This window comes from Ambystoma mexicanum, chromosome 12 (genome assembly GCF_040938575.1).
Source record: "Ambystoma mexicanum isolate Mex_15411 chromosome 12, UKY_AmexF1_1, whole genome shotgun sequence".
Taxonomy (NCBI): domain Eukaryota; kingdom Metazoa; phylum Chordata; class Amphibia; order Caudata; family Ambystomatidae; genus Ambystoma; species Ambystoma mexicanum.
The window spans coordinates 742,163,704-742,180,254 of NC_090936.1; the positions used below are offsets into that span (position 1 = coordinate 742,163,704).

The window sequence follows — 16,551 nt, forward strand, 5'->3', positions numbered from 1 at the left end:
GGCTCACCCACTCAGAGGACTCAATACTCTCAATGATTTGTATTTTTGTATTTTTATTCTTCTTTGTATAGCGTCTTTTTCCAAAGCGCTTTACATAGGAGATCAACAGTACATAAAAACAGTGGTGCAAGTTATGGTTCAGCAACAGCCACTAACAAACTGCTTTACATAGGAGATCAACGGTACTTAAAAACTAAATCAAAAAAACATTGGTACAAATCATGGTTCAGCAAAAACCAGTAACAATTAATCAGGGTACTGAAGCAGGTGGGTTTTTAGGGAGGATAGGAACAAGGAGTAAGAAGTAATAGAGTGAAGAGACAGAGGGAGCATGTTCCAGTGAAGAGGGGTGAGGAGCTGAAAAGAATGAAAGTGGGATGGAGCGCAAGGAGGACGGGGAACAGGCAGTCTAAAAAGATCTGAGGAAAAGAGAGAACAAGAAGGAGAGTAGAATGAAAGAAGAGATGCAAGATAGTCAGGGTCAAGTCCATAGAGGGATTTAAAGACTAGGCAAAGAAAATTGTATTTAAGCTAAGAGTAGAAAGACAACCAACCAAGTGAGGTGAGAGAAGAGATTGAGTCACGATATGAGAGAAGACATAGTGAGCAAATAGATGAGTGATAGACAGATTTAAGAGGAGCAAGACATGAGTGAGGAAGACCAAAGAAGGTGATGGAACAGTAGAAAAGTCGAGAAAAGATTAACAACGAGATAAGAAGTTTTGAGGTGTGGAAAGTGAGAAAATGGTAGACTCTGCGAATGTTGTAGAGATGAAATCGACAGGCACGGGATGTGAGAGAGATTTGATGAGCAAAGGAAAGGTTAGAATCGAAGTAGAGACCAAGATTACAGCAATAGAAGAGAAGGCTAGACTGGAGGGAGGGAAAGAGATAGATGGGGGAGGAGACTGTGGTAATAAAGTATTAGCGGGAAAGAATAAGACTTTAGTCTTTCTGGCATTCAAAGTGAAAAAATGGGAGGTCATCCAGGATTTAATAGCAGAGAAGCAAGTTGAGAGAGTAGAATGAACGTCAAGCGTAAAAGAGGAAAAAGATAGAAAGAGCTGAGTGTCATCAGCATAGAAGTGGTGAGATATACCAAAAGAAGAGATTATAGGGGCAAGGAAAGAAGTGTATAAAGAGGGGGCAGGGAAAGAAGTGTATAAAGAGAATAGAAAAGGACCAAGGACTGACCCTTGAGGAACACCATGATCTAGGGGAAAAAGCGAGGAGGTGCTACCACTCCAGGAGACAGCGAAAGTGCAGTTGGATAAGTAAGAAGGAAACCACAATAGCACAGAGCCAAAAAAGCCAAATGAGGAGAGAGGGTTCAGAAGCAAAGAGTGATCCACAGTGTCAAAGGCAGCAGATAAGTCAAGAAGAATAAGAACAGAGGAGTGTTTAGAATAACAAGCTGCGAGAAGAGAATTAAGCATGCAGGTCAGGGCAGTTTCAGTGGAGTGACGGGGATGAAAACCAGACAAAGTGGGAGGAAGAAGAGTTAGACCAGAAACAAATGTGGAGATTTGTGAATATACAAGACGCTCAAGAAGTTTAGATAAAAAAGGTAAACGAGATATAGGACGATAGTTTGAGACAAGAAGGGGATTAGCTGTAGGTTTTTTAAAGATAGGATTTTGATAACATGTTTGAAAACAGAGGGGAAGGTAGAAGTAGAGAGACAGATATTGAAAAAGGAGGTAAGAAAGGGGATCATCAGCGGATAGATTTTGGGAATGAGTGAAGAAGGAATAGAGTCAGTAGGGGCAGCAGTGGTGTGAGCTTTAGCCAAGAGGAGAGCCACCTCAGAGTCAGAAACAGGTTTGAAGTTAGAGATAGTGTTTGAAAGGGTGGGGAGTGGTGAAGGAGAGGAGTTTTAAGAGGGTGACAATAGAATATCCTGACACAAAGAGTGAACTTTAGAGGAAAATAAATTAGCATGATCAGTTGCTTATAAGGATGAATTAATAGAAGGATCAGGTAAAGGAAGGGAAAGAAGCCGAGTTAATGTTTGAAAGAGACACTGAGGGTGAGTAGATTGAGCATGGAGGATGTCAGAGAAAAACGTGCGTTTAGAAGATTTAATACAGTTGACAGAGAGTATGATAAGAAAGGTAAGTGGTGTGATTTACATAAATGATACCCTCAGCCTCCATGCTCTTCAATTCCAACTCCGACTCTTGCCTCTGAGCTAAGGGAACAGCCCGCACCTTGGTTGATATGGGATTAGCACTACCTTTCAGTATCATCTGATGAACAAAACGCTTTAAGAAGTCCTATTTTATTTCTCAAAGACCTCTGGAAACCATTATCTGGAAAACACAACGAACAGTAGCCTGTTCCACTGGTCGACCTCGTACCGCCAAAACCTGTTCTGGATGAAGTGGATCTAACTTGATGGATAGTTCTGCCTGATCATCCCAGGAGAGTAGTTCACCTCCTTTCCTTGCGACATATACAACAATAATTGCCTTCCTTCCTTTGAATTGACGTTCTGCTTCAAAATGTCCTACAATGTCAATTGGAACTTCACCATATGCATTGGCCTTTATCCTTGGCTTTTCCAATGTGCAACATCCATATTTGTCTCTCCACAAGTGTAGTCAGCTCCACTGTCAACTAGTATTGAAACCTGGACCTCATTTACTTGCACATTAGCGTGTGGCTTTTTTCTCCTCTGTCCCCTCGACACTGCACTCATCGAGGCCACTATTTCTATCCCTACCTCATCGGCATCATCTCGGAAGTGCTCTTGAAATTTCTACACCATCTGGCTACTTGTCCCTTCCTACCACTTTCGACATAGGATATGGACCGCAACACACACTGTCATTCGCAAAGTGATTACCACTTCCAAAGAGAACATCGCTTCCACCCTGGATTCTTCATCTCTGCTCTGGAATGCACTCCCCAACAACCATGTGGCTCTCCCTTGGTATTGTAATTAAGTATGGTGCTCTCTATGGCATTGTTTTTATTCTTCTGATCATTTATCTTGCTGCCTACTAGCTTCTGCTTATTTGCACTGCGTCCGTCCATCTTGTTTGCCGAGTTTTCCTCTACTGGGGACTAATGCACCTCATTACCCTTATCACTGTGAAGTTCCTTGTTGCAGCACTTCTGTTCAATATGCTCAATATGTTTCACTATCTCAACGACTATCCAAGGCAATGGTTACATCGAAAATTGGCCCATTTCTCCCATACCAATTGTGTCTGGCAATATTTTCAGCACTTCATGGCCAGCTGCACCTAAAAAGTGAAATAGCACAGCTCTTTTCATTAGAGTAATTAGGTCAAAATAGTGCTAGGATATACTTCATAAAATCTTCTTTCCAATCAGACAACTTGAGACTTGATTCTCCAGATGTCGTCAGGAATAATAATAATGCGCCAGGTATGTTTGCCATGCTGTGGCCCGCCTTTGTCAGACTTTGTATAATTGGTATGTGCCTTTGATATGGCACTTCAAAAAACTCCCTTATTCTATTCTTTCCTCACTGTGCCTTTATGTTTTGGCACACCAAAACAAAAATTAACAGCTGTTTCTACTGTCCACCTGACTTAATGATGGCCGCCAAACTTGATCGAGCAGGCTGGTCCCAACAGCTCCGGACTCCAAGATTGTGGCCGGATTGACTCAATGGGTTTGTCCCCCACAGCTGCTGACTCCAAGAGGGCCACCGGGACAGCACATCAATGTTGCGCGCCTATCCTCAAAATGGCGGCCAGATCAGCACCCGTTGAGCGCACCCGACCCACCCTACTCTCACACAGTCTTGCATCACCTCACTGTGTGAGCCGCTCTCTTTGCATAAATCGGTACGCAGTGGCACTCCGAACAGCTGCCTGGAACACTCCCTTCACCGCTGGACATCAAGCACAAAGGTAACATCAAAGGCCACTTCTGCGCAAACTTGTTACCAGTTGTTATGTTTGATTCCTTCACATGACACATGGACTCTTGTAAAATGTTATAACTGAGGTTATTTTATTACGCATCTCCTTAGCGACAATTTCTCTCCATTCCTCTCCATCTCCCAACAGTTGTCCTATCTACATTCTATGTTCCCTCACTTCATTCTATATTTCACATAAAAAGTTCCATCATCATCCCAACAATTACCATCTCTGGAGGCACAGTAAATTCACAAACGGCTTTTCTTTTCATTAGTGGGGCTTTCATTATAAAAGGCCCAATAGTAAAATAAAAACAAATGAAGACCGGTGATCTATATGCTGTCACTTAATGAAGCAGAACAGTGCTCTTAAGTGTTATTTTGTCAGTGGGACTTTAATTGTAAACGTCTTACTAGCGAAATGAAAACACATGAAAGACCACCAATCTGCTGCAGGCAGACCCTGTATGAAGCGGAAAACACAGCTAATCAACTCAAGGACACAGGGAAAGCGTACCTCAGACGAAACAAATTCAAGGAGATGTTGAAATGACATACAAGGTGGCAGCTAAACTTGTTTCACTTGCCATGTGATCAGTGGTCAGAGACTGCACATGGTTAGTCATGAGTACCCGCAGTCCGGTAAGCCAATAGGACTTGTGAAATAGGTAATGAAACTCCTCACCAATGGGGTGTAGACTTGAGTAGTAGGAGAAGGAGAAGTGACAGCAGGAAGGGAACCTGGGAGACCTAGAATATGGGAGATGGAGGCGGTACGCACAGAACACTGGAGCAGCTCAGGCTCAGAAACTGCTGTAAGGAGATGATGTTCTGATTTGCTGAGAGTGGACCATGATAAAACTCCACAGGAGAACCTAGGTCATTGCTGGGGTTCTGATGCTCGGACACCATGGTAAGAAGATGGCAGAGACCAGGAGAGAGCAACTCCCGAGAGGAAAGACATTGGAGACCTCATCTCGGAAGCCATTAAGGCTCATGTGAGAGCTGGAAAGATATTATAGACATTTAGAGAGCACATGTGTGCTGAGAGAAGAAAGAAGGCACATAAAATGAATTGCCGAGTTAAAGGACCTGACATGTGAAGATGTGAATAAAAGGGATAGCAAGTAAAGTTGGAAAAGGCTATGGGGCCTCATCACAAGTTGGGCCTTAGCCCTTAAATGCTGCAGTAACGCTATTACAGCCCCATTTAAGGGCAGGCCCAATCTCGAGTTTGGCCATAAATGGACGCATTCACCTACAGCTCAAAGCTGGAGGTGAATGCTCTGGCGGAGAGGGCATTTTCAACGCTGTTAGTGTGGCGCAATGTGTGCTGGCGCGAATAGCGCCACCAGCCCCATTGGATCCAAAGGACCCGGGGAATGGCGAATTACAGCTATGCCGATCTTCGTGATCCGGCGCAAATTGCCACCAATCTCTTGATGACGCTCATGGGGTCTACTTTTATAACGGGTGAAGTGGTAAACCAAGGTGTAAAGCATTTACACCTTAGATAACCGACATTTCAATTTCCTTTCAAGACAGATCAGGGGCACGGGGGATTAATGACACGGCAGTGCTTTCTTTCTCAGAGTTCAAACGTGCACTTAATTTTACGCCTGCATGAGAGCTTCATGCAGGCGCGAAATTAAAGGATTCCTAGGAATTCTACTTCATTTTGTACCTGCTAAAATCTAGTGGATTCCATAGTAATCCAATGTAAATATTTAACGAAACTGAGCATAAAACTAAAAAGCGAAGGCGATTTAAGTTGTTTTTATGCTTTACTTTTGAACACTGTTTTTTAAAGATAAACAATTAGAACAGGGGATCAAACAGCACGTAAGTGCCAACAGTGAAGTTAGCCTGCATGCAATAAGCACTTTTTATAAAATGTGTCCCTCTGAATATTTGGAAAAAAACAGGCACAGAACCAAAGCGTCAAGAAGACATTATGAGAGAGAGTCCTGATGCTGCATTCAGGGCAATGTATTTTTAATTACCAAAACATAAAGACATTTTAAGATTATAAAAGTTCTGACAGCTTTGGAAATGGAGGAAATTTCACCAAAAATTGACAAGATGGTATTTTTCTTTCAATCAAGACAGCCATTCTGACCACCATATTAAAGAAATTCCATTCCTACGACAACAAACAAGCTTCATAGTAACTTAAGTAATTCCCCCAGAAATCCCCTTTTTGGTGGCCAGTTATCAAATGCTTATATCTTGTTGCCCAAAGTTGAGACGAGACCAAAACCTTGTACAGTTCCCTGTTGTTCTTGAACTACGTTTTCTGTCTACACACCAACATATGTACAAGCATTCATATCATGGCTGATAATGTTGCAGTGGTAATTATCTACACGATTGTAGTGCAGTTTGTTTCTATAGCACATAGAAGTAATTCAAGGAGGAGAGTCACAAGGGAAAAAATAATATTCTACTTAAAATATAACAAATATGCAAGCATCTTTCACCTTTTGAGTGGAGGGTGTTGATACTGCAATCCCCATCCCTGATCCTGGCAGGACAGACAGCACTTTGTACTGAAAAGAAAAAAAAAACTTTACCCAAAGAAACAGATCATATCAAATGTGTACATACTCTTATAAAGATAAAGTATAGCACATAGAAGCAAATCCTGGGCTTTGCACAGATACGTGTGGAATCACTGGTTTCCCAAAAAGACATGTTGGCACTTTGCAGAAAAATAGCGATTCAGGACAGAAATGCTAGGGGAAAAGCTATGTGTAAATGGATTGCCAGAAACCAAGATTATTATACAGGCATGCATTAGACAGCAATCAATAAAACACGTCACACTCCTTTGTCATATGACGAACAAAAAACATTTTGAAAATTCATACGTTTTCATATTGACGAACAGTGTTTGTTTTATGTAACAAACAAGGTCATTATTTGTTACACGTCTAAAGGGGCAGAACTGGGCAATGTCAAAATTAAGTCTATTCTTAGGATCAGAAGGTAAAGTTTCAATCCTTGTTGAATGTACTCAGCCTTAAAAAGCTGTTGGCGAGTCCACATTACAATTAGATCTTGAATTTCTGAGAATCATTTTTTTTTCAACGTCTTATTTGGCAGCAATGTCAGATCCTAAAGGTGCTCAGGCTGGCCAGTACCTATATACTATTAGAAAACAAGGGATGAGGATCCGGTTTTGTTGCGTCAAATCAAAGGATTTATTGGTAAATTATGATAGCTTTTTCATCAATATTTCAATACAACTTGTTCCATCCCTTACGTCTCATTTATACACAATATTTCAATATTTCATTGATCCCCTCAACACGTCTGTCTCCATCTTTCATGCAGATGGTTCTTCAGGAGGGTTAAAAATGTAATCGTAGTGTAAGTAACCTAGAACAAAAAAAATGTAATAAGCCTTATGGTAAGTATTTAATCTCCAAGTTAACAGTGTGTAATTTAGTTGTACTCACTATTAGTCAAAGTTCTTGCACTTTTATAGAGCTGTGCCTAATTTGTTCCCTCTCCTTCTATTCTGTTTAATTGAATTGGAGTTTCCTCCTGGAATATACAAAAAAAATGATGTTTGTAAGTGAAAGATTCTATCACTTATAAAGAGTGAATTAATTTTGAAAATGAAAAGGATTTAGAATCTACAATTGTTGAAAACGGTCATGATTTCTGAAATAATTTTACCTGTCATTCAAAAATGTTTCCCCAAAGAATGCTGGTTTCCTTGTGGTACTATTGCCGTGGGAAAACGAAGATGGCCGTATTTAATAGTACTGTGATGACACGGGCACGCACGTTTTGTGCGACCGCGTCACCACGCAACGTCCATCTTGTCTTGGGCTTCATGTGTACATTGCAGATGCGGTTTCCCATATATTTTTTATTACAGTTGCTGTCCAATTCTATTGCTGCATCTGAATTGGCATGTTTTTCTCTTTTGATATAGACGCAGTTACGCTGTTCATATCTCTGTCACTTTCAAAATAAAAGCATTATCGATCAGTAATGATACTGCGACATTGAGATTCGATCTTATACACCTAGTGCGACTACGTTCGCCTTCCTGAAATAAACGAGAATATTGTTGGTTTTTCTTGGTATATTTGGTATATACTATTAATCTGACTTCTTTGGAAAATAAATGCACTGTCAATCAGTGATGATGCTAGAAATTATCAGTTAGATGGGTGTGATGGAGTAGGATTTGTATGAGATTAGGTAGTTCTAAAGTAAACTCAGTACAAATACCTTTAGCTTCCTAAAGTAGACTAAATCTCCTTGGTTTGTCTTGGTATACTTACACCTATTTTGCACTTAATTCATTCACTGTCTCTATGGCAATATCCTTCACAATAAAGTAAAATGCAGTACAATAACTTTAAATTGAAGTAAAATAAAGTAAAATTAAATGAAAATGAAAGGCTGAACATACAATCTTCCACAAAAAATCAAATTTCAAGTTTCAGGGATTTGATTGAGTACGATTTGCATGAGGTAGTTCCTTTTTCAAACATGAGGGGGTGCATCAAAGAAAATGGTACATCACCATATCTGTATTGCGACCTGAATGGCAAGTGTCCAATATGCAAATCCAGTATGCTTCTCTGCATCTTAATATTTTTTCTTGGTTGCCTCCTCTGGGGGGGCAATTGATTTTTTTCCAATCCAAATAATCCTATGTTCTATGGTGATTCTGTTTGATGGGTTTCTTGAATATGAAAGGCCAAAGAAGATGAAAGATCCTTGTTTTTGATTGCTCTCAAATGCTGACCAATTCTGATGTTTAATGGCCTGATTGTACTTCCGATGTATTTTTTTATTGCAAATACATTGGATCCCATATATCACATATTTAGCATTGCAATTGATTAATTGCTTTATTTGTCTGGTTGTTTCATTTGGCATGTCAATATTTGTCTTGCCATTGTCCGAATATTGACATACTTGACAATTACTGCACTTGTAGTTTCCTTGTGTTGGTGGATGTAACCACATTTGTGATGGGCCTGTGACTGGATATTTTGCTGAGAAGTGTGACAGACTGGGCATGGCCTTGAAATTTTGGGGTTTGGGAAAAGGTTAAACAGGGTTTGCTATCCAGATTGGGAATAAGATCTGTATCCAATTGTATAATGTTCCAATTTATTGTTATAACTTTTCTAATTGTTTGGCTGTTGGTGCTATAAGTGGTTCTAAATCTCACTTTGTTCGGTACTGCCTTTTTGTCAGATTTTGGTATATTGGTTAAAAGATCTTCTCTTGTCCTGTGTTTAGTTTTATGACAGATATTGGTAAGATGCTTCTGTTGATATCCTCTTTGTTTGAATTTGTGAATTAAGTTTTTTGCATGTTTTTCAAATTCTGAGTACGTAGTACAATTACTCTTAATGTTGGAAATTACGTGATTCGGATGTTTACTTGAGGCATGGAGAATGCTATTCACTGCTGTTGGTTTTATAAATAGTTTTGTTGTATTGGCGTGTTTTCAATGTACAGTTGAAGATCCAAACAAATCAATTGCTATGGTACTTTCCTGTAGAGTGAGTTTTAGGTTATAATCATTCCCATTGAGATACTTGTGATAAACAGTAAGTTGTCGTCGAGTTCCATTCCATATGATCAAGATATGATCGATAAACCTTCCCCAATATATAATATTGTTGTCTGATGTGAATGCGGTGTGTTGCCAGGCATGGTCAATCTCGTAGTGTCCTGTGCACAGATTTAAATGAAGGTGCAAATTTGGCTCCCATAGCGGTACCCTGTTATTGCTTGTACAGTTGTTGATTAAAGGTGAAAATATTGTTCTGCAGGGTAAAGTTGAGCATCTCTATGATCATTAAGTTCTGCTGGTGGAAGGATACTGATATGGTTTTGAGAAAGTAATAACTTGTCTCTAATCCTTTATCATGAAGAATACTTGCGTAAATTGCCGAAACTTTCACTGTGACTAAACAATAGTTTTCCTCCCATTGTACAAGTTACAATTGCTGAATCATGTGCTTGGTGTCCTGGATGTATGATGATAATCCTGCAGCTAGAGTTTGAAGATGTCTGTCTATATATTGAGATATTGGGCCTCATTACAAGTTTGGTGGTAGCTTTGCCGATAAAACCGGCAGGCTGCCGCCAAACTTGCAACTTTTTTCCGCACTCACAAATGGTCTATTACCGGGTTATTACGGCTCAATGGGAATGGGGAAGCCTGATGCACAGCACCGTTCGTGAATGGTGCCGGTGCATCCGACATGCTCTGCTAGCAGGTTCCAATATGCCCGCCAGGACAGTCCTGGCGGGTAGGAAGGCACCAGCGAACAGAACTCATAGTTTGCCGGTCCGGTACCGTAGTTACCGGACCGGCAAACTTGTAATGAGCTCCATTGGTTCAGTTAGTGATCCTATACTATTGATGATAGGTCTGCAGGATGGTAATTCGAGAATGGCTTGTGAATTTTGGGGATGAAGTATATTGTGGCAATGATTTGGAAAGGGTTGTACATAAAGTCTTGTTCCTCCTCAGTCCTCCTCAGCAAACCTACATCTCGCCAGTGTGAGCTCATTATCTTCCAGTCCTTTGTCAATGTTGGTAATGGATATGAAGCCAATTTTTCATAGCACGAGGCATCATACAAATTGATCATTCAAATGTTGTAGAGCTAATTTAACATAGTCTTCAGTGTTCATAAACACGATGTTGCCTCCTTTGTCTGCTATTATTACAGTTATTGTCTGATTGTGTCTTAAATCGGCTATTGCTTTTGAGATATTGTTAGATTGTGTCGGATTTTTGGTTTAGAGCCCGAGATGTAGATTTTTCTCAGTTCTTGCTGTGTCACTTTAAAAAACATGTCAATAACATTGTCTGGTGCTAGATGGGGGACAAACTGATTTTGGTTTTAAGGTCGTTTCTTCAGATAATCCCAGAGGGATATCTAGATCTTCAGCAAATGTTTGTTGAGTATGAATGTCTTGTGTTTCTTGTAAATTGAGTAGGTCTACTGTATCTTCGGCATGAGCTGCTGATCATTCTGAAGGAATATAAGGAATTTGTGGTTGTTTACGTATTGCCATATTAGAAAAATATTTCTTTAATTTAAGTCTTCGACATAATTGGTATAGATCAATTGGAACTGAAAAATAATCTGATGTGTTGGTGGGGCAAAAGGACAAACCTTTATTCGGTGCTGTGATTCGTTCTGGTGAGAGTTCCAAATTTGGAAGATTCACCATTAGGTTTTCCTTTGTGGAAGTGGATTCCTTGATCCGATTTGCATCCTGTATCTCTTCCTGTGAGATTTTGCGATGCCGCCCTTCCCCATCTGCCCCTCTTTGTCCACCTGCGTTGGTTTGTTGTGCGGTTGAACTGGTCCGATTGCGTACTTGTTGAGGTTATGTTATGTTACTTTGCATTTATATAGTGCCTTATGTACCATTGGTATGATCTCAAGGCCCTCGGGAACCGTAGTTCAAGTCACTAGAGAGAGAGAGAGAGAGAGAGAGAGTGTCATAAGGTGCGTGTGTACACCGGATGTGTGTGCAGCTGGTGTGGCACTCGTATGATAGCTGCTTCTTAGCGTTCGGCGTGGTGGTTGGGAGATCAGGAGAATGTGTTCGTTCTGGAAGGGTGATACCTGTAACGCTCACCTAACGCTCACCTGATTCCCGTAGAGGCGCCGGTCTTGACTGGGCGTATACCGTATCTTCAAAGGTGATGTGTAACACACGGCTGGCTCTTTGGGCTGGACCTCTGTGCACTGTATGTCTGACTCAAAGGGTAAGATGTCTGCAGATAGAAAATATGGGATTAAGGAACTGGGTTATTGAATGTCTCTCTCTTCTTCCCTTTCTCTTCTCCTTTAGAACCCCAAAGGTTAACGCTCTCACCTTAGGTAAGTGAACGCCGTGCTCTCCATCTGCCTCACGGCAGGGTGCTGTAACCAGTTTCTTCACTGGATAAGGGGAGCAGGCCTCTTGACTTCAGAGGACTGCTGTCCGTCATTTACTGCACGAACGGTAAGTTTCAAGTAATTCTAATGTCTTTAAAGTCTTTAGTAATGATGTCTCTTGTTTTGCAGGGTTCCGGCGATGGCGGATGACGGGCTGAAGTGAGTTGAAGATGGAGCCCGTGTGATGAATAGAAGCGCCTGGAAGCACGTAAGTAAGCGCTTGTTGCCTGCTTCACGATGCGCTCTAACTGTCTTTTTATTTTGCAGGTACAAGTTCGGAGCGGCTGCAGGGTGACGGAATTCCAGCAGGTTAGATGTGGAAAGGAGTAATGGCACGTGAGTATTAAAGTTCCCCAATGTCTTTACACGCACCTTGTTTTGTCTTTCAGATGCCGGAATGCAGCGCGAGGCGTTGGTGACAGCCGATGGACCAGGTAAGTGAAGAGCTGTCACTGAAGACCGTAATGCTAACCTGTTCTTTCTTGTCTTTATAGGTGTTGCTGAAGACTGGATTCAGGATGGTAAGCCTTTTTCCTTAGGCCCAGGATCAGATGCAGAAGACACGATGAGCGTTCTGCTGCAGAGGATGCAGAATAACGCAAAGCAAGATTCATCCATCGGGTGTGGTTTAAATAGCCTCCTGTAGTGCTTAGGTGTCTCCTTCCACAGCCACGCCTAGGTAAGAAAAGAGTTCCTGCTTTCCAGAAGAGTTCCAGTGTTCTGAATCTAGGGAGTGGCTCCTGCCCCACCCAACAGGAAAAGTAGTTCCAAACAGAAGAGGATCAGAGGCTCAACTGGCAGGCAATTAAGCAGCATGGTCTGCTGCAGGTAAGTCCACCCAAGCATTATGAGCCCGGCGCTTCCAGCGCTGGGACTGGGCATATTTATGAGCCTGGTGCCACTGGCGCCAGGACTGGGTCCAAAAGGTCCCAATTGGGACTGGTTGGCACTCGGAACCTGGGTTATGGATCTGCTTCCAAGGGAGTTGGGAAAACCCTGACCTTTGGAAGCAGAGATCATGACAATACCAGACTGATTCTGGCTGCGTTAGGCCTGAGAAGAACGCCTAGGCTGGCGGGTGTGCAACCATCTGTGTTTATTTAGGATGATGGGGAGTATGTGGCAGGTATTGGTATGAGAACAGCTATACCGAATGTGTCATAGTATCCCTGTGTTCTAGTTGAGTGGTGTATAGAAGAGAGTAAGAGTGGTGATGTGATATGGTGGTTTTCAGTAGGTGCTTGAGATCGAGCGCCTTCATGCTCCATGCATTCCATGCACTCGAATCATTCCATGCATTCTAACCGTTCCATGCATTCTTACCGTTCCATGCTCTTCACCTGTTCCATGTACTCCAGCCGATGCATGCGCTCCAACCGTCCCATGCGCTCCAACCGTCGCATGCGCACCGACCGTCCCATGCGCTCCAACCGTCCCATGCGCAATGTCCATTCCATGCCCTCTATCTGTTCCATGCATTCCATCCGTCGCATCTACTCCCTCAGTTCTATGCACTCCATCTGTTCAATCAGTTCCATGCATTCCTTCTGATCCATGCATTCCATCTGTTCCACCCACTTCTTCCATTCCACCCACTTCATCCGTTCCACCCACTTCATCCCTTCTATCGGCTTCTTCGTTCACACACTTCATCCTTCCGCCCACTTCTTTTCTGCACACGGCATCTGCTCCACATTCTTCATCCACTCCACACTCTTCATCCGCTCCACACTCTTCATCTGTTCTACCCACGTCATCCGTCGCATGTAGTCCATCCGTCCCATGCCCTCCATCCGTCCCATGCATCCCATCCGTCCCATGCACCTCATCCGTCCCATGCACCCCGTTCATGTCATGCACTTGATTCATCTATTCCATTTGTTCCTTTCATTCCATGCACTTTGTCATTTCATGCCATCTATCTGTTGCATGCGCTCTTTCGATTCCGTGCACTCCTCCCGTATCATGTACTGCTCCTTTCCATCCTCTCATCCACTTTATTCCACTCGTCTAGTTCATTCCTCTCATCCATTTAATTTATTTCATCCATTTCCTTAATTTCATCGACTTCACTGCTTTCATCCACTTCACTCGTTCTATTCAGTTTATCTGTTTTAATTTACATTAGTGGTTATTAGTTTTCGATTTATCGCTCGGATCATGCTGCTGGATTGTTATTTATGATAAAGCAGCTTTGGGCTAAGGTCATCGATTGCTGTTATCGAGTTTGAGTTAAGAGTCGATTTTAGGCTAAGAGCTATGTTTTCAGTAATTTGCGGAAAGACATGAGGTCCTCGGTGAGTCGGGAGTGGGGTGCAAGTGCGTTCCACAGAGTGGGGGCCAGGGCTGAGAATGATCCACCTAACCTGACTGAGTTGGTTTTTGGTATGACTAGGAAGCCGGCAGAGCTTGATCTTAGAGTGCGTGGAGGGTGATAGGGTTTTAGTTTGTCTTGAAGATATTGAGGTCCGGTTTTATGCATTGCTCAGTGAGAGATGCATAAGGTGTTGAAGGTCACCCTTCGGGCAACCGCAAGCCAGTGCAGAGTTTTAAGGGCTCGGGAGATGTGATCTCTTGGGCCAAGTGCTAGTAGCAGTTTGGCAGCAGTGTTTTGTGCTCTTTGTAGTTTAGTCAGTTGGTACGCGTAGACTCCGAGGTAGAGGGGGTTCTCATAGTCTAGTCTTGACATAACAATTGATTGGACCGCAGAGAGTCTGTTGGGAAAGGAGAGGTATGGAAAAATGTGTGCCCAAGGGTTTATAGGTGGTAGTGGGAGTACTTGGAGACATTGTAGACTTGGTGCGAGAGGGTTAGGTCTGAGTCTAGGGTGCATCCAAGGTTTTTTACTGAATTTAAGGGTGTCAGCGAATTGCCCATGGCAGATGGCCAGGGTAGCGGGTGCAGAAGAAGTTCGGTGTTGCCACATACCATGATTTTAGTTTCGGAGGGGTTTAGTCAGAGGTGTTTTGTGGTCATCCAGTGATCTATGTCGAGGAGGCAGGAAGTGAGGTCGGGTTGGCAGTTGGGTATTGAATGGCAGTTGGGTATTGAATTCAGGAGTTTTAGGATTAGTTGTGTGTCATTGGCGTAGTTGTAGCACAGGATATTGTATGAGTGGATTATTCGTGGGAAGGTGGACATGTAGAGGTTAAACAGGAGGGCTGATAGGCATGCTCCTTGTGGAACTCCAGTGTTGACTGGTTGGACGTGGGAAGCATAGGTGAAGAGTAGGGTTATTTGGTTCCTATTGTCGAGGAAGGATGCTATCCATTTGAGAGCGTTTCCACGGATTCCCAGGGAGTGGAGGCAGTCAACGAGGATTGAGTGATTGATTGTGTTAAAGGCGGCGGATACATCAAGAAGGATTAGTGCGGCGCATCCCGCAGAATCAGCAGTGTTTTTAAGGTCATCCCAGATTGAGGTTAGGGTGGTTTTGGTTCCATGGGTCGGGCTCTGAAACCTGATTGAGCGGGGTCTAGGAGATTGTTGGCTTCAACAAAGGCATTTAGTTGGAAGTAGGCAGTTCGATCAATGAGTTTGGCAAGGAACCTGGTGTTTGAGATGGGGCGGTAGTTTTTGGGCTCGAGAGGGTCGAGGGAAGGTTTTTTTTTAGAAGAGACTTGACATGAACAGTTTTGAACGCGTCAGGAAAAATTCCCGAGGAGAGTGAGTCGTTTATGATGGTTCTTGCGTGTTCTCCTGCTCAGGTAGATGCAAACATTTCTTTGAGGGTTGTGGCTGGGCAGGGGTCCAGCGGGGAGCCGGATGGTTTGAGGGCAGAGAGAAGTTTGAGAAATTGGTCAGTTGATATTGGAATGGAGTCGAAAGTCTGTTGGGTAGCGGTCACAGGCGGTGGGATGGCAGGTAGGGTGGGTGGATTGCCTGGTGGGTGTAAGAGAGCTAGTTTTTTGTTAGAGAGTTTGTTCTTTCGAGAGCTGTGTTGTAAAAGTGTAGAGAGAGTGAGTCGCACAGTGATTGTGAGGGGATGGGAAGGGTGGTGGGACATGATGGCTTGGTGAATTCGGCGATGATTTTGTGAAGTTCTTTGCTGGGGTTTTTACAGTTTAGGATTCGGGAGTTGTAATGGGCTTTTTTAGCTTTCCGGATCTCAGCCTTGTAGTGGCGAAGGTGCCGGGCCAAGGTGGATCTGCTCAGAGCTCTTTTGTCTTTCCGCCATTTGCGTTCTAGGGATTTATATACCTGTTTAGTGGTCTTCGGTTCTGGGGTGAACCATCTAGGAAAAAGGCTATGGCGAGCTGATGGTTTGCAAGAGGGGGTGAGCGGGATTAGTGTGGTGTTGAGCCATGAGTCAAAGGCGTCAGAGGTTAGGAGTTAATTGGGTAGGCTTGAAGGAGTTCATCGGCTAGGTCGGGAAGAATTTTTAGTTTCTTCCAGCATTTGCGTAGATTCAGAGGTTCTGGTTTGGGTAAGGGGAGCGGGTTGGGTGAGCGAATGGCAAAAGAAACAATGAAGTGATCGGACCAGATGATAGGGGTGGAAGGGTTTAAATGTATCAGGTTGTGGGAGCTGAAGATGGCATCAAGTGTGTGTCCTTTATAGTGAGTCGGCCCGTTTATGTGGGTATGGAGGTTAATTGTGTCAACTCCGTCAACCAGAGAGTGGGTCATAGGGTTGTTGGGGATGTCAAGCCATATGTTGAAGTCTCCTAGCAGAGTCAGGGTGGGATGGTTTAGTTGGAGGGTGGCA

The 16,551-nt window shown here is 42.9% G+C and overlaps 1 protein-coding gene across 3 annotated transcripts in view; it reads right to left on the reverse strand.

Annotated features, from left to right (window-relative positions):
• Positions 1 to 16,551, reverse strand: part of GRAMD4 (GRAM domain containing 4) — a 2,133,975-nt gene that overhangs the window by 107,851 nt on the left and 2,009,573 nt on the right. For all 3 annotated transcript variants that reach the window (XM_069629242.1, XM_069629243.1, XM_069629244.1), the window contains one exon: positions 6,379 to 6,447. In XM_069629242.1, coding sequence (XP_069485343.1) covers positions 6,379 to 6,447 — 69 coding nt within the window. The remainder of the gene's footprint in view (positions 1 to 6,378; positions 6,448 to 16,551) is intronic.